Source organism: Neodiprion lecontei, chromosome 2 (genome assembly GCF_021901455.1).
Source record: "Neodiprion lecontei isolate iyNeoLeco1 chromosome 2, iyNeoLeco1.1, whole genome shotgun sequence".
NCBI classification, from domain to species: domain Eukaryota; kingdom Metazoa; phylum Arthropoda; class Insecta; order Hymenoptera; family Diprionidae; genus Neodiprion; species Neodiprion lecontei.
The window spans coordinates 1,165,327-1,187,288 of NC_060261.1; the positions used below are offsets into that span (position 1 = coordinate 1,165,327).

Sequence of the window (21,962 nt, forward strand, 5' to 3'; positions counted from 1 at the left end):
ACTATTTATATATATTATATATACCTGGATATATATGTATATATATAATATAATATAATATTTATCTACTGGCACTTTTCTACTTACATTCTACTGTTTAACGTTTTAATTAATTTCTTTCTAATTCTTCATCGCGATTTCTAATTCCGTTACACGTTCATTATTTTCAATTATATCCCATCCGTTCGTTGTTTCCCACCAGCGGTGTGATATCTCATCGGCTAATTGTTACGCGCATAGCGGGAAAGAAAATGTTACACGAAATTATAAATAATTAAATAGCTAATTCGCAAGGTGCGGTCGATTTTCATTTCAGACGAGTCTGCGACTCTTCTGTAACACCTGCGGCATAAGCGTCGAGGTGAATCGTCAAATCTCCAATTAAACGTGGTTCAAAAATAGCCAACGATCATTATGCGATAACGTTGATAACGATACCTGATACGCTCTTTAAAGAGAGGAGAAAAACAAAAACGAAGAATAATTACAACAAAGTTGAGAATATAAATTTGGCGTCTACGCCGCTACAACCTGTTTCCGGATGCCGGAGGAGCGGCGTCCTCTTCTCTGAGACAGGCGGACTCGAGGTGCTTGTTGAGGTACGACTTGAGGGCGAAGGTCTTGCGGCACCTCGAGCACTCGTAGTTCTTGTCCGAGGAGTGGGTCTGCATGTGGGCCCTGAGGTTCGACCTGTCGGCGAAGGCCTTGCCGCAGTGAGCGCATCCGTAGGGTTTCTCGCCCGTGTGACTGCGCAGGTGTCCCTGGAGCAGCCAGGGCCTGGAGAACATTTTCCCGCACACGCCGCAGCTGTGGGCGAGCTTGTGGGTGAGGACGTGCATCGCGAGTGCCGGCATGCTGACGTAGGCCTTCCCGCAGTGGATGCACTTCTTTGCCGACTGAGAGTCGAGGCTGCGGTGGGTCTGCTTGTGCCTCGAGAGGTTCGAGGAGGTCGCGTACTGCTTGCCGCACTCCGTGCACGTGTACTTCGGGCGGTCCGGTTGCGTCGCCTCCTTTTCCGGCACCGCCGCGTTCTGCACCGTCCGCTTCTTCGACCTCCCGTCCGACACGAAGAAGGCCTCGTAGGTGTAGGCGACCGTCTTGTTCTCCGCGATCGCCGGCGACTGTGGCTCCTGACGCGCCCCCCCTACTCCTGCCGCGTCCCCCGGAGACGGCGAAGCGAGGACTGGAAGCGTCGGGGGCGCCGCGACGGCGGCGACGTCCGGCTGCGTCAAGGTATGGACGAAGACGGAGTGGCTGGGTGCGGCGGGCGAGGCGCTCAGGTCGAGGATCGCCTGGGCGGCGGAAAGGTCCTCTTCCGCCGGCGTTCGGATCTCCGCAGGCTGCTGCTGCTGCAACGCCGACTGCAGGCTGTACGGTCTGTAGATGTCCTTCTTCTTAGGCGGCAGCGAGAGTGCGACTCCTGTGCTCGTAAAGCACATCGCCAGGCTCTTACGCGGCGGAACGACCGCCGGAAATCCACCCCCTCCTCCGGAACTTGGTACCACGGCATCTGGACTCTCCGCTCGAGGCAACGACGGCTCGATCCCCTGAAGTTCTGCGGCCGAACGCAGCGTCGCGTACTTCGGAGGCTCCTCGTGCCCGATCCATGTCTCCGGGGTGTAACCTGTGGAAGGAGAAGGTGTGTGAAGGGGTCTCATTGGGTACCCTCGTCATAGGGAGGCATCGCTTCGGTGCTTTCGGAGCTCAAAATCAGCCGTCGAGTTGCGGGAGCAGAATCGCGATTGAGGTAAAAACGAGGAAGGGCGTATCTCCATCTGTATCTTCTGAACCTATATCCAGAGTAGCGATACGGGGAAAAGGGTTTGTGTCTCGGCTAAACGCAAGCGAAATATCGGTAACCAAATCTGTGTTATGGGGAAACAGATTTGTGTCGGTAACTGAATGTATTCGGTTACCGATACTTCGCTTACAATTAGCCAAGACACAAATCCTTTTCCCCGTATTCCTACTTCGAATAATTGACTTAATCGATCCTCGGATAATTTCGTTGCCTTACCTTACCGGCAATTTGCCCTGCCTTATCATCGTTTCAATTCTTACTAGACAAACTCCCTCGGATATGCACTCCACCTTACCGTAGCTTCAACCCCCATCGAGCAAGATCGAAGGACTTTGCCCGACATGGGTTTGAATTATGGCAAGGCAGGACAAACTGCCAGTAACGTAAAGTAACAATATGATCCATTGGTCAATAAAGTCAGTCAATCAGAGTAGAGATATGGGTAAAAGGGTTCGTGTCTTGGTTAATTGTAGGTAAAGTGTCGGTAACCTAATTTGTACTCGGAACTGTCCTTGCTTTGTTCCTATATTCGGTAGTCGTGGAAGACCGTGCACAGCTTCTTACGATCATACCTACCTTCTAATAGTTTAAAAATGAGAATGTAGCGAAATTTTTAAAAAACTGATGGCAACAGGCACCAAAATGACGGACATTAAGAGGCTTAGCGGGAAAAATCATCTTGAGTCGTCGACGTCGCGGCCTGTTGGACGAAAGCCACCGACTTCCTGCAGAGTTCTGCCCTCGGATAATCAATAAACTGCACCTCGAGACGAATCGCTATCGTCAGCTTACACGATTCTACAGGTTGAATCCCCGCTCTGTGTGTACCTTACATTATACCTGTGTGTAGGTATGATAGATAGTACGTACCTACCTATACACGAAATAACTGCGCCATTCTATTGTCGCGAAGTAGACTGATCGATCTGAAACATCAGTGTCCTTGCGCGGTATTCTAAGGAGGAAGAAGAATGACGAGAGAAGATATTTTGCAAAACTCACCGAGCGCGTATGAATTATTACGGTCACGAAAGGAGTTGAGAATTAAACGACATTAGAGTGTAGCCTGAGCGAGCTCATCAGTTCGCAAAGTTGCGATATGATTTAACGGCGCGCATGAAAAACGATCGCCCAACCGTGGACGAGTTGGTCACAAGGGAATTGCGAATCAATTTTCACCCTGGAGTAGACCGCATCTATAACCCTATTTACGTAACTCGCCGCCAATGAGCACGATTTAGATTGATTGTTTAATTTCGCCGCAGGCAGTTTGGGTTTCACTATATTGTGAATATCGCGTGATGTCTAAATCCATTACTTGCGGGGGAAAACAAAACTATAAAAAAAGAGGAAGAGTGAGAGAGAGAGAGAGAGAGAGAGAAAGAAAGTGGCGGAATTGAGGGAAAGAAATAATTCTAGAAGAAAAATAGAAGCGCAAAAGAAAGAAAGAATGAAAAACGTCGAATTATATTACTTATACATGCACGTAGTTGTGTGTCTATATGGGTATACCTATATACTCGTCTATATGGACACATATGACGGAATTGAAAATTATAACCGCGACCCACGGATGAATCATCATTAGGATTGGAAGTGGGGTGGAAGTCGGTTAATAAATCGAGGAAAATTCGTTCGACCATCGTCGTTAGCTCGAGAAATTTCAGCACTCTCATCTCCCACGTCTGTTATATTTCGATAAGATCTGCAGCGGCGAAATCGTTTCGGAATTTAATCATGCTCGAGCTTTCGGTTGGTGTATCTGTATAAAGTATATGATAGTAATGATACTGCAGGCACCCTTCCCCGAACGCTTACCCTGCTTTTCACTTCAGTCTTCTATAAATCACCCCAGGCATACAGCATGTAGCTATCCAACCCCTCTTTCCGCGCCTCTCTCCTGAAGAATTATTATCCCCCGGTGAAATCAATTCGCGATTAAATCTCTCGCAAGGGGGAAAGGAAAAGATTTTGTTTTTAGATTAAACGAAAATTTCGGTTCGTTCATTTCCACGATATGGTCGTTAATCTTCTCCCTGCTATTGCTTCCGTGCATAATTTATCTCGGTGAAAAATTTCATTCATCTGAATAGTAGGAGAAATTCGAATTTTCGACAAGTACACACATATTTTCCTACATCTGTTTCAACCACATAGACGTTAGGGGGGCGTAGCTTTGGTGCTTTCGGAGCTCCAAATCAGCCGTCGAGTTGCAGGAGTGAACTTGCGATCGAGGTAAAAATAAGAAAGGAGGCATCTCCATTTGTACCTTTTGGATACAGATTCGGTTACCGACACTTTGCTTACAATTGGCCAAGATACAAACCCTTTTTCCCATATCCTTACTCTGATTGACTGACTTAATCGATCCTCAGATCATTTCGGAGATCTACCTTACCAGCAATTTGCCCTTCCTTACCGTAGTTTCAACCCTCATCGAGCAAGATCGAGGGATATTTTCCAACAGGGTTTTGAACTATGGTAAGGCAGGGCAAACTGCTGTTAAGGTAGAGCATCCGAATAGTAGGAGAAATTCGTATTTTCGACAAGTATACATATATATCATTTGCTTCAATCTGTTTCATCTGCATTGAAAAAAACCGGACCACGCACTTTGCCGAGTTCAGCCAACAAGGACATTTGGACCTTCTGACCTTTGGGGATATTTTCTAATGTCACGAAGCTACGCCGCAAGCTCGCGTTACGCAGTCGGGGGTGAATTAGTACATCTGAAATGAGGGAATTCTAACGGTTGAAAGAATTGCTCCCCTCGCTGACTGCTATTAAACCCTCCCTTACACACTGCTGGTTGTACAGACAGGTGTGCGTACCAGCGGTAAACGTATATAGCTATAGCTACAGGTGTTTATTGGCTAAAGAATTCAAACGCTGAACCAATTACAGCTTATAGCTATTTGCCACCGATCGATATACAAGAGGTACAAAAATATTCAAGCTACAATCTGTGCGTAAGGTTTTCAAAACGAAAAAGGAGCGTTACGAAGACAAAATCTTTGTTTTATATCCAACCAAATTCTACAGCTGATAACAATTATTGGCAATCTCAGTTTAGTTTTGACGAAATTGCTGAGTAACGGATCGATACTTTTTGTTAATCTGATTACAAGATCATCGCACATTGAGTATATGTATTGTATTTATGACATATTCTTAAACTACGACAATTTTGTTATTCGTACCCCAGTCAAAATTATTATAAAATTACAAGCAAAAGCTCGATTCTTTTTCTTACTTCAAATCGTTTTCAAATGGTTAATGGAATGCAGGGCTGAATTCCGAATTCGAAAAGTTCCAAAGCGTTAAATTCCGAATTTTTTGGTAGCGAAACCTATAGTAAAGAAATCTGACGAACTAAGAAAATTTCAAATAGTCCGAAATCGGAAGCTCCAAGTTCCGAGAGGTCGAAGTTCCGAAAGTGCAAAAATGAGAAAGTTTAACAATCCGTAACATCGAAATTCTGCTTGATCCAAGATTTTCAGTTCCGTGAATTTCCGGCTTAGTGAAATTTCAAAACATTGATCTTTCTTTGTTTTGGATTTTCGATATTCTCATGTTCAGAATCCTGTTCGTTCTTATCTTCGGTTTATTTAATTTTTTAAACCCACTCGGTGAGTAAACTACGCTGTGAGAGTATATTTCAATTTTCAAAATTTTTCTCTATCGGAACTTTACTGTTCGTAATTTTAATTTTGGAAATCTTGCATTTCGAAACTTTAAGCCGTCGGCTTTTGAACCATTCGAAACTTTGTTGTTTCGTAACAGTTTGATTCCCGTACTTGAAGTTTCGCCGCCAAATAATGAGGACTTGGCCGCTTCCGAAACTTTTCAGATTCGGAACTTTAACCACGCCTCAATCAACGCACGATATAACGGTTACAACAATTAGAAACCCGCTCGCGAATATCGTCATATACGGTTGGGGTTCAAGACTTGAACACGCGGGCGTGTCCGAGTCGAAGAATATCGCAATATTCCCCTTTCCCAAAAACCGAAAACAAGATTCGGGGGTGGATGGTTGATGGGAAGGAGGGAGGGAGGATGTGGGTGACACACCCGAGACACGCACGCGACTGCAGCAGGGCGATTATTCCCCGTTTCCCTTCAAGAAGTCTAATGAATTCAACATTTATGAATATTTAAAACCCATGATTCACCATTCTTGTATAAACTGCATAACAATTATTCGAGCGCAGCTTTATAACTCTAACGCGCGACAGCTGTCGTTCAGTTGCACGGTATGCGTGCGTGTACGCGTCTCTGTAAGGCACACCATACATTGTTTCCCAGCGTCCGAACGACCGTTGCGTCACATGCATGAAAATTGAAAAACATACGTCTATACGTACACACATTGAGGCATCAAGCCTGGGGACGCGTGACACGTGTTGGGTTCATACGGAACGCACCCAACTAACACGCGGTTTTGCATTGAAAGACAGCTGCTAGACAAGTCGGTTGCGGTGCAGAGTGGATATCGTGACGATGCAGGAGGCAACGCGATTTGGGGGAAGGAAATTTATCTTACAATTCACTAACCATGCTCGATACCGTCATCCTTCGACGTTCTATGATTATTTAAAGATAAAACCGTACTGCAGTCACGAAATCAACATGGCCGCCGCGTTCACTGCTGGGTTGCTGCTTCGCTTCATCGAGTCATCAAACCTTGTACTATTTAACGTGTCTCACAATCAGCGGAAACGAAATAACGGCAAGAAAATTTCTATAGACACGATTTTACTACCCGTGGGGATGGTTTGTAACATAGGAATGAACAAAATCGATCGATTTTTCATTAAATCAATTATTTTTTTTCACAAACGGTTTTTGTTTTTTACTCCCGTGAACGACGCAATACAATATCAATTTATGTGATTAAAGTATCAAATATAATAAGTGAAGGTGAAAGGTAAATGAACATTTTCACCTGAAATTGAAAAACATTTGGAACGAAACTGTGAATTATTAAAAAACTTTTCCGCCGTTAAGACTACGTACTGAAATTTACGGAATTTTGTTTTCATATGCAGCGTTTTAAAAAAATACGAAACAATCGATTAATCGATTGATTTTTATCGCTTCAATCGAGTCGGGTTCGATTATTTTTAGCTTGTTGACCATCGTTATTAACTTCGACTGATCCCAAAGATTACCTAATAATGTTTCTAAGAATATCTGTTGCATACAACGTCATTTAGTGTACGCACGTCCTATATAGGTATATCGTACACGTATACATATAGAGAGACAGTTTGATCGCTGGAAGATGGCTGCTGAACAGTTGTTTTAAAAATGGCGCGCGGTTTAAAAACGCGTGTATGCCGAAGGCAAAGCGGATTGGATTTGTCGACGAATAAGTCCGTGCAGAGGGATGAGGAATTAATATACCTTTGAGTATGTCAGCGGCCTCAGATTTATTTTAAATTTACGGTGCTACCCGCTCCCGACACTGCGGATATAAATGCGGCTTCGGGCCCGAGGGATGGACGAGTTCGGTGAGAGCGACTAGGAGGGGTGGACCGTCAAGGTACGTTGTACACACGACGGCTAATTGTCTGCATATCGATTTCGGTACTTCCTGTATCGATTGAGAGGTAGAAGTAATAAAAAAAGAAGAAAACGAAGAACCGAGGCAGCTAAGGGGTAGATGTGTCTAGGCGTGCATGTCATCAACACGAGGGGGAAAAAATCAATAGAGTCGAACGCGAGCCTGCCGAGAACGAGGAGCTTGCATGTAACCAGGTTGCAGGCCGAGTGTCGTGCAGCAGCCACTCGATCCCGATGTATGTATTATTTTTGCTTAGCACGTCTCGAAGATCCTCGTTCGTCGTTCGACGATGATTTTATGTCGTAGCAGGACCAAGGACTGGGTTAAAACGTTGCGCGTTGTACAAACTTACGTACTACTTTAACGAAACATGCGCCGTGTTCGTGAAGAATTAGGGGAGGGGGTGAGGCGAGGGGGGTTTTCCCGACACCTGGTGCCGCATGCACGTTTCGCTCCGCAACAGGAAGCGCGATTAAAAAAACGGCGTCGATCAAACGATCGTGGATCATCGGTGAGGAGAAAGTGGATTTATTTACAGAGACTGTAGGAATAATATCGACAAGCGGCGATCGTAGAAGATAAAGGACAGGGTGTGGCCTTGGCGAGGAATCGAAATGGGGATGATGTGCGACTGACTACTCACCGTGGTAGTAAAGCGCCCCGGAAGCGTTCAACGGCGGCGGACTCGGCGCCGTTGCTCCAGCGGTGGGGCTGTGGGGACCCCAGCAAGTCTGGGGTGGCGTCCTGCCGTCGGCATCGCCGACGACGTCGATCTCCTCGTCCTCGGCCTCGGATCTAACGGGGTTGATCCGTTTCTGGTTGACCTCCGACGGCTGGGCTCCGTCGTCCTCCCGGTGACGATGAGGAGGCTGCGGTTCGTCGTCGACGGTCTCAAAGTCGTCCTCCCGGTCGGGCCAGGGGTAGGCCTTCCACTTCTTGGCCATGAGACACCGCGGCATCTTCTCGCCAGGATCGGGCAATCGACGTACGCCGGCGTCGTCGCCTGCGTTTTGCACGGTATGTAAGTTTCCTCAGTCCTTGTGTCGTGGCCGGTTTCGGTGGCGGGCCGCGGGAGCTCGTCATCGGCTCAGCGAGGACTATCCTGGAGCAGCACCTGCACCGCCACCAGGAGAGGCATTCCAGTCACTGCGCGGCGGTAAAACGCGATACGTTTCCTTCCCTTTATATAATTCTCCGTCAGGATCACCCGGGGCGCAGGGCTGCCGACTAACACCCGAGCATCAAAAACTCCGCGTCGTTTCCCCGCGACGCCTATATCACGAGCCACTCTCAACCAGCACACGGCCGTGTGGTGCCACCCCACTGTTGCAGTACGACTCGCCTGCCCACGGGGGCGAGTTCGCCCCCCCCCCCCCCCCCACCACCCCCACCCCCTCTTCTCCTTTGACGGAGAACCGCGCCTGCGCCCCGGGTAGTCATCGACCCGGCCTGGCGGCGGCAACACCTGGTTTCGCCCCACGTGCCACGCAACCCCCTCCCCCCCCCTCCATCCCTGCGAACCCTCTGACGGCACACGCGCGCGTCGCACACCCGGTTATATATCGAGGGGGGGCGGGGGGGAGGGGGGTGTACGTTGTCGGGAGTGTGCAGAAGCGCGGAGAGTTGTTGCCTCGATGTAGCCTGGCTGTCTGCCTTGCCTCACTGCCTTCCTGACTGTTGACCCTATATATTACGCGTTCTGATTACCTCCTCCCCCCCCCCCACCCTCGCCCCGGCCCCGTTCCATTGCTTATACCCAGCTTCCGCTTCGGCTGTTATGTCGCACGCTTCTCTCTATATGCTTTCCAAATCCTTATCGCACATCTATATTATATATATGTGTATGTATATATATATATATATATATGTGTGTGTGTGTGTGTGTGTGTATGCATGTAGTTTTCGTTCCTCTTCACCAGTGAGGTGTATGTATGTATGTATGTACGGTATACACGATCTAAAAATTGTATACGAACGGGGTGTGGACCAATTCGCTTATATCGGCGAGAATTCAGTAAAAATAAATGTCCTGAATGTGTTCTTCTAAGGTTGTTAAAAAAAAACAACGTCATTTCTATACATGGTGAAGATTTCTACTGCTACGAATTTTTTTACAAAGGTTGGAAGATTTCGTTTAAAATTGCAAATGTGCACAGTTTTTCGTAATGAATTGTTAAAGAAAAAAAGGAATAGTTAAAAAAGACAAATTTTCATGAAAATTTACAATTTCTCACGAGACGCTATGGATATTTAGAATTTTGTACGAAAATAACTTTTTTCTACAAAATTGTACGAAATGTCCCAATTACCCATAAAAATTCGTCGATCATCGTAAAAATCATATCCAGCAGGGATCCTATAGCCGATTCAGTTTAAGCAGGGGGCTGCACCGTACTTAACCGCGAATGGAAAAATGTAACGAAAATTTTTTAACCTTGAACTTGAAGTAGCGACCGTAATCTTAACCTATACACGTACACACCCTATACCTGTAACGCGAGGAAACGCGGAGAATGGTATTTGCGACGGTAGAAGCGCGTGGCGAGAATATATATATATATATATATGGATTAAAGATGATATTGCCGATAGCGTGGGTAATGCGGTATATATTTATAACGCACGATGCGTTGGGAGAGACATCGAACGCCGTTTGATTCACGGTTAACTGCCGAAAGTTTGTTGCGTTTGAAACTGTACATGCATAGATGTGGGTATAGTATATAGATGTGCAGTATTAATGCCTTGCCTTGCGTCAGACCTGTTGCGGAAATTTTCCTCTCCTGTAAGCTGCCTGCCAGCAACGGCGGATCCCGGTACGTTGTCAGTAATGCAGCAGTGCCCCACCTCGGAGATTTAGAGGGCTTATATTGTTCAGCGAAACTTCCAGGATTCTTAATGACCGGCGTAACGCATACCCGTAATTTGAGGCACTTGTATTTTCCTTACTTAAAATTGTACGGGTTCGCGGCGCGAGATATTGAAGGGCTTTCCGGCTCGGGTCGGACGCAACTAGTCGAATACATAGGTATACGTACGTACGTCGATTCGTACGAATGTGGAATTATGTATGTATGGAGTACGTACACACGTAACGATTGTCCGTAGAAAATGAAGGTTCTCGCTGCGCCCGTTATGTGACGGGACAAATGAAGCGTCGAGGAAAACAACGAAACCGGAAAAACAAATGAACGAAAATCTCGCGCCCTCGGTCCGTGACATGGGCTTGGAAATTTAGAAATTTTTTTTTTATCTGTAGAATATGTTAATAATATTTTTCCAACGTTTCAAGTCAATTGGAATAAAAGTCTAGGAGAAAGAGCTTTTGCAGATTACTCTTATTAGGCTCGAGCTCGTTGTATCGTTCTTTTCTAAAAGCTATATCTTTCAAGTCGGCGGACACGATTTCTCAGAACCTATATATACCGATCGATATTCTTGAAATTTTGCACACTTCTCCTAGATAGGATTAACTAATACTTGGACGAAGTTCATTGTTTTCTTCGATCATAATTTATTTTACAAGGCAATACGTGGTGTAAATTTTACCGAAAATTGTACATATTCGCATACAACTTTACCGGAAATTCGTATTTCAATTCTTTTTTTAATCCTTCGTCCAAGTTCGAGTGATACTCACCAACTAACAAAAAATACTTGGTTTTTTGATTTCAGATAAAGATGGCACGAGTTATCGTGTCCACGGTGAAAATACTGGGTCTCCGAAAACCAGTTATAAGCGGCTGAATTTTCAAAACTTTTGAATGAAAATTTGATGAAATATCGTTGAAACGTTGTTCTTTCAAGTGCCTTAAGTTTGAACCAAATAATTCTTTTATTATATTTTTTTTAAATGAGAGAAAAAATGCATTTTTTTTTAACCTTCGAGGCCCATGCAACTCCTTGACGTTCCGAGCTTGCGTGAAAGCCGATTTGAAAGTTTGAATGACATTTTCTACGAATGCAGCCCAGGTCAATGTCCGGAGACGTTGACGTGCGAGCGGAAGACCTGTGGATCCGGAGTTGAGAGACTCTTCGAATCGACAACCGGTGTCGGGGAGTTCGTTCGAGACGTGCGCTCGGATAGCTCGAAGCCATGCCGAGCCCTACGACTGGCGAAGAGGGGTGGATTACGCGAGGGTAGAACGACGCCGGGAGTCCCGACGCTGCTGGCTTCGCCTCGCCTAACCAGCTCGCAGAGTGAAAAGAAACCGCACGGCGCAGCAACGATCATTACTTACACGATGCACCGAGATGCATGCGGCGGCGAGTAACCGCGAAAGGCTGCTAAGCAAGCCTAGGGGCGATTCTTTTATCCTCCTTTTTTTTCTGTCTGTCAGTATCAACCCCGAACCCCTGGCGTATCGTCGAAAGCCGGAGAGGCTTTCTTGGTATAAACGATTGTTGACGATTTTCTGCGAATTTTTAGGGAAATTGGAACATTTCGTACAATTTTGTGCAAAAATTGTTGGCGTACAAAATTGTAAGCGTGCATAGTTTCTCGTAAGAGACTCGTAGATGTTTGTAAAAAAAATTTCAGTAAATAATCTATAAGATGATGCAATTTTTTACAAAAATTAATAATTCTTTACGAAAAACTATGCATATTTACAATTTTGGAGAAAACAATACGAAATGTTACAATTTCTGTGAAAATTCGTAGTGATAGAAATTTTTTACCAGGGCCGTGGTGAAAATAATTCTACGAATTTTTGTGGAAATTTCTATTCAAAAGTATAGGATATGGGTTGATTTATAGTTTTTTAACTTGGATTTCTCAACGATTCGCAGTTTTTCGTAGATAGTTATAGAAAAATACACTTTTTCAATAGTCCTGCATACTATTCGATTCGGTTTTGTAAATTTAATTTTCGTTGAATATTGCCTATATATGTGTGACTCACACGTGACAATTAAACACTATCAAGTAGTTAATTTCCGAATTGACCATAAAAATTATTCTACACAATTTCTTGTACCAGATTTTTTTACAGTATGCAGGCTTTCTCCACCGCTTGGACAGTGTATTGTTAGTGCATCATACGACAGCTTGCAACGATGTAAAGTCAAGGATCGATGCGATTCTGTTATTTCACGGTTTGGGAAAGCAGAAGGTTGCGAAAAAAATCTGGAAACTTTCTAGTATCAAACGAATACCGGATGATTACCTAATCCGAGAATTCGTAAGAACTTAAACGTTGTTCTTATCTCTGGTGAGAATTGCTACTATTACGAATTCATACAGAAATTGTGAAATTTCTTATTATCTCTTTCAAAATTGTAAACATGCGTAGTTTTTCGTAAATAATTGTCAATTTTTGTCAAAACTTGCAGTATCCTGTAGATTTCTCCCGGAAAAAAATACAAACTTTCACTCAAGTCTACAAATTTTTATCAACAACTATACGTATTAACAATTTTTTCCACAAAACTGTACAAAGTGTCTGAATTTCTCTAAAAATTCATAACAGCAGAAATTTTCACCAAGGCAGAAAATCAAACTTGGCATATATCCGTCGACAACGATCGTTGAATGAAGATCCTTCAATCCGTACACAGCTACAAGATCCACCGTCCAAAGAGAAAGCTTTCTCGTTACATTAAGCTAGGCGGTGGTGGCGCCTCGGATGATCCGATCAGATTGATCTCCGCAGGAAGTCGCGGGTTCTGGAGGCGGGGGTGCGGCGATGAGGGGCGACGGGCGAAGGGTGAGCTGCTGCATAGATAGCCGGAATCAAGCGATCGCTTGTGCACGCGCATGATGCGGCAGATATGTAGAAACGGACGGGAAAAGCTCGACCGTGTTTTGTCGTTGCCTAGCGACGGGCGTGCGGCACGTTTTAATACATACTATATATATAAATACATAGGTATATGTATTATATATATATAACATGTTACGCAGAAAATGTTATACCTCTTACACGTTCAACCATCGCACAAGTTGGTGTGCGTCCGGAACACGCGACCAGACTTACCTCCCCTCCTAGTCGATCGCGGCGCTAGCGTCGCCGCTTCGTTCCGTGTCACGGTATCGATCCGCAACCCCTCGACCCCACCCCGCCCGCCCCCCGCGCCTACCACCTTGGTCCGCGCGGCGACCGTCTCTGCGGTAACAGGTGTTGGTCGGGCTCCCCCTGCGCCGTCTCCCCCCCCTCGCGCCCCTCCCTCGGTCGCCCCATTCCGTTCTCGCTACCGGCCGTCTCGCGCGGGGGTGAAAAATCGATGAGGAGCGGGCGGTGGGGGAGGGAGCGACGCCGGTGCCGAGCGTTTCGACGCCGAGGACGCAGGCGCCTCGGCTAGGGCGCGGGGGCACCGCGAGGCGACAGTTGCACCCCAGCCACACCCGGACAAGCCATGTAGTCGGGCTACCCTCCGCACACAGCGGACAATTGTTGCTTCACCTACAGGTGGTATTCTTACCTTACCCGGGGCAACCCGGACTACTGGGTGAAGTCCTGACCTGCGAGGTGTGACGGATCGGGGAACAACCCGTTTACGGGAGTTCCGCGAATCGGCTCGGCGGCTCCGATCGTACCGGCAGGATATTAACGTTGCTCGGATTGTTTATACTCAAACCCTACGACGGGGCGGTGCTGAGTAGAGGATCCCGATCGGTGGCAGCCAGGCTGTACGGGGTTTAACCTCGTTTTGTAACGGAGTGATTCGGCCTGTTTGGAAAAATTGTGATCGTATCGTTGCGCGACGTGCCCCTAAGAGCGGGCAGAATTTTCCCATTCGAGGGCGGTGGTGCCGTCGGTGGTTGTGGTGGTGGTGGTGGTTGGTGGTGGTTGGTGGTGGTGGTTGCCGTTGGTTGTTGGAACCGCCTCGCCTCGTCTTGCGTCGCAACGCCGCGCCGCTCTGCAGCTATACGACGAGGGCTGAGTTATCGACCACACGCGCCGCCGACCTGTTGTCCAACTTGTTGCTCCTTCTGCCTGCACCGCTGTTCCAGGCGTAGCCAGCCGCCCGTAATTTGCGAGGAACGAAAGGCTGAGGAGGAGGAAGAGGAAGATCGAAAACGGGAAATACTTGCAACGCGCAATTCTCGCTGCCAGTTATATTGCTACTTTCGTAATAATCTCGTCGATTAAACGACCAATAATTATACCAACGTACTTGCAACTCGTCGCGATACCTGATTACACTTCTTCACCGATAATGCAGATATCGAGTGAAAATCTATCAAATTTCGAACGAAATACACGCCCGATGAATTACGGATCAGCCGGCACAACGATCGGGTAATATAATACGCTTGACCGCCTGCACAAGCTCTCCTGAAAGACGGGATACAGGCTTTGGCTGCTGTTCGGGCCTCGGTTTATTATTTTATTTTTATTTATTTATTTTCCTACTCTTCTTTCCTTTTACTCCTTCTAATTTCCGTTTCTTCTTTCTATTATACATCGTTATTGTATTATAGACATACCAAACCTTGTCGATCAGAGTGCCACGTATTTATTATATATATATATATACATATATATATATATAAATATATACATAACGATTGAAATCACGCACCTGAAAACAGTGCAGATGAGAGAGACGTCAAGACTTTAACGTTATATCAATACGATTATTACCATTATTATTATTATTATTATTATTGTTGTTGTTGTTGTTGTTATCGTTATTGTTATAACAATATCTATCATTGCTCATTATACAATTTTTTCGTGCAATTCATATCGGTGATTATTGTTACTGTATTATTATTGTCATCATTATTATTGTAAAACATCCACCCGTAAATACAACGAAAGCAATACTGAAACAAGGTAACCAAACAACTACCCCGCAACTTTACTGCATTTATACATCATAAATACATATAAATATATAAATATATATATAAATATACATATACACAAAAATATGTAAATGATATATTATATATATATATAGAAGGAGGGAAATGAAGTGAAAGATGGAAAATGAAAAAAAGAGCCAGGATTTAAAACTATAAACTAGTAACCGATATTTACGTATACTGTAATAACTAATAAAGCCAATAGCTGAGAGCATGATGATTTAATACAGGCTCGTCAATAATAAGTATAAAAGGTATTAATTATTACACTAATATATCGTCCTCGAGTTGTGCAACGATAATATAGACTTAATCCTACTTAGAAAGAAACAGAAACGAGAGAGAAAAAGAAAATAATGTTAACAATTTATAGAGAGGGAGAAAAAAAGTAATAAAATTGAAAGAAAATAAAGCGAATAAGGAAACGAAGGCACTTGAACGACACACGTTGGACCAATTCCGAAGAAGATACTAAAATATACTAACAATAAAACGATAGGGAAGCAGACGCTGTACGAGCTTCGAGTTATTATCCCGTGGCTGGAAAAAGACATACCGCAAGATGCCGCGATGTTACATGGTGAAGAAGGCGTTGTGCAACAAGTACATGAGCAGCGCGGTAAGGAGCTTCGAATCTTGGGGCCGAAGCAGAACGCCACCGTCACCCGCGCTGCCTGTGAAAATCTCCGTGCCGTCATTCGAATCCGCACAACCGGCCGCCACGACGAACGATGTTCTACGAGGTGAGTTATGACACGACACCGATCCAGCCGATCTATGAAAAGGGCGCTAATACACACCACGTTGCAAAAACGTGGGATATCAAAAGTTAGTCAGCTTCCGTGTGAAAAGAACCCGCAGAATTCTTACGGATTTTCAGTACGTTGTAGAACGTGTCCCGATGAAAAGTTCTTACGGAAACAAGTCCCAAAAATCACTAGTTTCCGAGATACAGGGTTCGGAAGAAAGGAGTCCAGATTTTTTGATATCTGTGGATTACGTGATTTTCATTAATTACAAAGCTTCAAGGGGACTTGAAATCAAACGGGTCACTCGAAAAACTGCACGGTTGATTCTCAAAAATAGGCAGGAAGCTGTGATTGATTCCATCCGCGAACTCGCTAATTTACCGGAAGGAGGTGCAACGTCGGATTTCGCATGAAGAACGAGACGCTCCGACTCTTGCAATAATCGACTTGTCCTGTTTTTCACGCGTCTGCGGAGTCTCTGCGAATCGGCTGTGCAGTTTTTGATCGATAAATTTGATTTCAAGTCCCCCTTGAAGCTTTGCAATTCGTAAAGATCGCGCAATCCATGGATATCAAAAAATCCATACACCCCACTGTCCGAAGTCTGTATCTCGGAATCTACTGATTTTTAGGACTTGTGTCCGTGAGAACGTTTGACCGAAAGAATGTGTACGATAACATAGTGAAAAACCAGCCAATTCCTTTGAAACAGACCCGTGTGTTGGTGAATCGAAATTCCATATTCCGATTAAAGTATTCCGCGCGAATATCGTCGCGGAAAGGCAACAAGTGTTTGGTGCTTGAAGAATTGCCTCAAATGGAGCGTTTGGGTTAAACTTGAGTTACAAGAATTAGAGAAGTAAATTATGGAATCTTACAGGTATACCTATACTTGCCACTTTATAAGAATACTCGGGACGTGTAAATACAAGTAGCTTGAAAATGGTGAAATTAGGCGACAATTAGGCGCAAGAATGAAGGATAGGTACATTTCACCGGGTCGTTGTACTTATATACCGCACACCGGGGAGCTGAGCTTCGAGCCGTCAACTAATTAATTCACGGGACGGTTAAGCCTCGACAACAAGTATATACGAAGCCCCCGCGTAATAACCGCCGCCAGTTACATCACAATGCTGGATTATACATTTCCTTTCCCCCTCTTTTTCAGGTGCTGGTGTCGAGACGGTCGAGGATGACGCGGTGCCGGGTGCGACGGCGACGTCGACGTCAACGTCGACGACGTCGAGATCCGGCTCCGATACCTCGGAATCTCGGGTCGACGATCCGATGCCGTCGGTTCCACCGTCCCCGGAGCGGAGAATACCCTCGACGACGACGCCGACGGCGACGATAACGACGACAACCGAGAGGCGAGTCGAGGCTCGTCTCCTCCTCGCCTCCGATCACGAGATGCCGATATTCAGGGACAGATCGGCGGCCGAAACGGAAGCCGCCCACGACCTCCTGGAGCTTTCGAGATCGCTGCCACCGCTGCCGACGCCGAGCGTCGTGATCGGTCCTCACGAGGTCGTCGAGAGCCCGGCAACGGACGTCCAGGAGATGACGGTCTACCATCCGGAGCCCTCGATTTACCAGGTGAACGCGATCGACCTGGCGGGGAACCTCTACCACCCCCAGCCGGCGAGCATCGTCTACGAGCCGGCGACGATCGTCCAGCAGACGGTGGGGGGCGTCTTCGTCCCGCTGTCGCCTGTGCAGGAGATCCTCTTCGCCTACAGCGAACCCCCGGCACCGGCGATCGTCTCCGAGCCGCTAGAGGCGCCACCGTTGACGCCACCGGCCTCCGAGTGCAGCAGCGACATAGAGAACAACAATCCAAACTCCCAGACGACGAGGGACAAGGAGGTCCAGACGACGATCGGCGAGCAGGCCGAGGTCAAGGCCGCGGCCTACACCTACGACACTCTCCTCGTCGCCGACGGACGGTCGAGGAACAAACGCGGCGCCCAGCCGAAGCCGCCCCCGGAAGTCCAGGCCGCGGAAGCCGCGGAACCGCCCGAGGCGCCCCGGGTGGGACGGTACGTCTGCTGCGAGTGCGGCAAGCAGTACGCGACCTCCTCGAACCTTTCGAGGCACAAGCAGACCCACCGCAGCATCGACTCTCAGTCGGCAAAGAAGTGCATCCACTGCGGGAAGGCCTACGTCAGCATGCCGGCACTCGCGATGCACGTCCTCACCCACAAGCTCGCCCACAGCTGCGGCGTGTGCGGGAAAATGTTCTCCAGGCCCTGGCTGCTCCAGGGACACCTGCGCAGTCACACGGGCGAGAAACCCTACGGATGCGCTCACTGCGGCAAGGCCTTCGCCGACAGGTCGAACCTCAGGGCCCACATGCAGACCCACTCCTCGGACAAGAACTACGAGTGCTCCAAGTGCCGCAAGTCATTCGCCCTCAAGTCGTATCTCAACAAGCATCTCGAGTCCGCCTGTCAACGCGACAACTGCGATGACAGCAGCAACGACGCCGACGCACCCTAGACCGGTTTTCTTCAACCTCTCAACCGGTCGCAAGCCAGGTAAAAGGAAGAAGCAAGGATTGGAGGTCTTTAGGTACAGTCTCGATAAAAGGAAAATTAAATACGTCGTTTTTGAAATCACTGACATAGTTTTATTGTGGACCTAGGGGGTAGCCAGATTTTTTTTTTTACTTGTAAAGGGGTCGCGAATTCAAGAAGGTTGAGAAGCACAGCGGTGTACGTATGTAATGTAATGCTTGTCGACTTATTGAAAGAGCAAAACTTCATGCAGTCTTCTTCTTCAGCTCTACGCTGTTTCCGAATCACACTGCAATTATCTACTACACGTAATAGAGTTTAGGTAACAGAACAGTAATACCGCGTCTTATACGCCGTACAAACTATAGAAAACCGCAACCTATTATACTTAATTTGATTTTTTTTTTATTAAATTTTTCCTCAACGTTCTTGCAGTGTGTCTAAACGAAAAATCAAAACCTCAACTATTCTATTTCACTCTCTGCAATATTTGATCAACAAAGAAAAAAAAAAAGATGACAAAACTACGAAACGCGTAATCCTTAATATTAAAATTGACGCATAGAAAAGTAAAAAAAACTATATTCTGAATTCAGCCACCGCACCGTAATAAATGCAACTCGTTAATAGCTCACGATGCACGAATAATGATTGCTGTAATAACAGTAATAATAATAATAATATTATTATCAATAATAATAATTCGCGACGCACCAGCAATTAATTATAATTAGCAAGCAGGATAGTCGAAACGGCTCGAGTGGTTTCATTCCGCAAGCTCGGCCGACTTGTCGGCTGCCCACGTACGGAGTGTTTCTACTTACAGTCAAAGGGAACGCGGATCGTACGGTCAGACCGCCTGTACAGTACAGTCGCTACTACTGCGACACAAACGCCGTTTATTCTTGTCATAGTCATGTAATAGGTATGTATCCCCATCGTAGCTGGATACGTCTACTATCTATCTATGTATTATATTTACCTAATAACATTTGATTGGTTATTTATCGCTATCGTATAACGTGGAATAGTATACTTTCAATGTTCGTTCCACATTTCGCTTCACGTTAGCACTGTATTTAGTTTTGCAATGCAGTGATTGCGGATATAAAACTCTAACTATATTGCACACGTACTTTAATCGATAAAAGCTGAGTGAAAAACGATTCTAGTCGAACAGTGATTTACTTATGATTCTAGTCGGGATATTGTGCTTTCTTTTTACACAATTTATTCGATACATTTTTTTTACATTCGACTTTCGTCTAGTCTGTACGACCCTGAGTCTAGTCAAGCGCAATTATGCTATGCCTGTATTTCAATAGCATCATGTTTGTATGATTGTTGTTATGTTTAATTTTTACAATGATAAATGACAAACAAAATGAAACCCAAAACTCGACGTGTGTGTAACATGAAGACATACTTATGATATGCGTGATGTGTGTTACGTGTTATTCGTAATAACTATACACATGTTTGTTTGTATAATTATATTGTGTCCAATTTGTGATAAGTCAAGAGAATGGAACAGTCAGAAAGAAAAAAAAAGAATCACTGAGAAAAGAGAAAAGGGAAAAAAGAATAATGAACCGGCTGTATTAATGTCTAGTCGTAATAACACGTTAATAGCACGATAGTCTTTGTTACAATATCTGTAATTTAGTTTCATCGGTTTTTTACATACGATATTACGTATTAATATACCATATATTGTACACACCTACATAATACGACGTATATCTACGTGCAACAGCGAATTAAACTAAATGGTCAATCAAGAATTATTATATAATAATAGAATGTATATGTTCATACGATGAATCACGGTAAAGGATAATAATAATAATAATACTATCAATATTAGATGATAGTGCATAATAATAACAATAATAATAATAATAATAATAATAATAATAATAATAATAATAATAATAATAATAATAATAATAATAATAATAAATAAAATCAATAATAACATTAGTAGTAATAATAATAATAATAATAATAATAGTGTACATCGTAAAAATTGCGATGTTGGTCATATTTTATCTTAGAATCTGTACGGAGTTTATATTACGTGTATTATTATTATTATTATGATATATTGACTGATCAGTTTGAATTAAACTTTCGAGTACTTGTATTGGTATTGAGTACCATCGTGGGCACGTATTGAAAAATAGAACGATGAAAATGATGTTTTAGAGTAAATTTTATCATTTTCACACACGTACGAAATCGTATAATACTTGGGCGTATAATATACGGCGATGAATTAATAATCTCATAAATAATAGCAAGCTGCAGAACTGATATTCTTAAACGCAGATACAATTTGATTGATCTGTTTTAGTTTAGTGCAATATGATAGCGATTTTGTTACTATTGTCATTATTATTATTATTACTATTATTATTATTACCATTATTTATAAGCGAATGGACACTAAAGTTGATTCTGCTATTTATATGTATATAAATTATATACATCAAATAGAGAGTATGAGCTGAGTTTCAGATAATAATGTTTTTTCACCGGTGGATGAAAGTATACATTGTTATAATTACGTCGCTAATGAACTGATGAAACGTACACTAGAATCGGACAGTAATTACATCGAGATTATTTCATTGTTTTACTTACATGCCCATATATTTATGTAATAATTAATTCACTGTTGTCCGAATAATATCGTTATACCGATTATACAATGCGAGGAAAAGCTGCGGCCTTTGAAATTAACTGAACCAAAATCGACGATATAATGTGTGTATTGTCAAAAAAAAAAAACAAAAAAAAAAAAAAAACGTCTATACGTACAGATAGTCCACATCCACGATATAGGAAAAACTTAATTATCCAAGCTTTGCTTGAAAAAAAAAAATTTGAAATAAAAGTAAAAAAAAACAAAATAACGATAACGATAATAATAATTACTAACTAAAGAAACATAAATAAACAATGCTAATAATAATGTATAAAACATAGAGTGTAGATTAGTGTGATACAAGGTACGACAAAGCAATAATTTAGTGATTGTATAATATTTGATCATCATATTATATTATAGTGATTAGAATCATAAGTTGTGGTAATTTCGCAAATTATTATATAAATATTTACTCAATAAATCGTAAATATAGTTTTGTAGAATTTCAAGATTCATTTTCACTTTAGTAACAAAAAATAAATAAAACAAAATGAAATAAAACGCGGACTGTAATAACGTACAAGGAACCGAGTTCACGTTTCACATTTATACTATTATTATTATACATATACGTCATATACTCAAGTATGTCGGACTTTTCACCAATTTCTCCGCAAGCAATCCGGGACCAAATTTCACTCAAATATCTGCAGTCCTACCCTGCATTTCCGCTTGCAAATCTGTTCAATGTTTTCACTGACAGAAATCTACGGCCTCTGTTCTTTGTATTTTTCTCTCTATGAACTTACTTATTTAGATCGGAATTTTTTCAGGTGTTTTAATCTGAAGACGCTC

The 21,962-nt window shown here is 44.0% G+C and overlaps 3 protein-coding genes across 3 annotated transcripts in view; 1 reads left to right on the plus strand and 2 right to left on the minus strand.

Annotated features, from left to right (window-relative positions):
• The window catches only part of LOC107222581 (solute carrier family 26 member 10-like), a 33,720-nt gene extending 25,595 nt beyond the window's left edge, over positions 1 to 8,125 (minus strand). Inside the window, exon 1 of the mRNA XM_046731787.1 lies at positions 8,014 to 8,125. The gene's annotated coding sequence lies outside the window, so the exon portion shown is untranslated. The remainder of the gene's footprint in view (positions 1 to 8,013) is intronic.
• On the minus strand, positions 525 to 8,329 carry LOC107222605 (transcriptional repressor scratch 1). Its single transcript, XM_015662036.2, has 2 exons — positions 8,014 to 8,329; positions 525 to 1,624 (listed from the first exon to the last, which is right to left on the minus strand). The coding sequence occupies exons 1-2, from the start codon at positions 8,327 to 8,329 to the stop codon at positions 525 to 527; spliced, it is 1,416 nt and encodes a 471-aa protein (XP_015517522.2).
• Positions 8,330 to 13,716: 5,387 nt separating this feature from the next.
• LOC107222582 (protein escargot-like) lies at positions 13,717 to 21,372 on the plus strand. Its single transcript, XM_015662001.2, has 2 exons — positions 13,717 to 15,929; positions 17,107 to 21,372. The coding sequence occupies exons 1-2, from the start codon at positions 15,749 to 15,751 to the stop codon at positions 18,435 to 18,437; spliced, it is 1,512 nt and encodes a 503-aa protein (XP_015517487.2). The 5' UTR covers positions 13,717 to 15,748; the 3' UTR covers positions 18,438 to 21,372.
• The last annotated feature ends 590 nt before the right edge of the window (positions 21,373 to 21,962 follow it).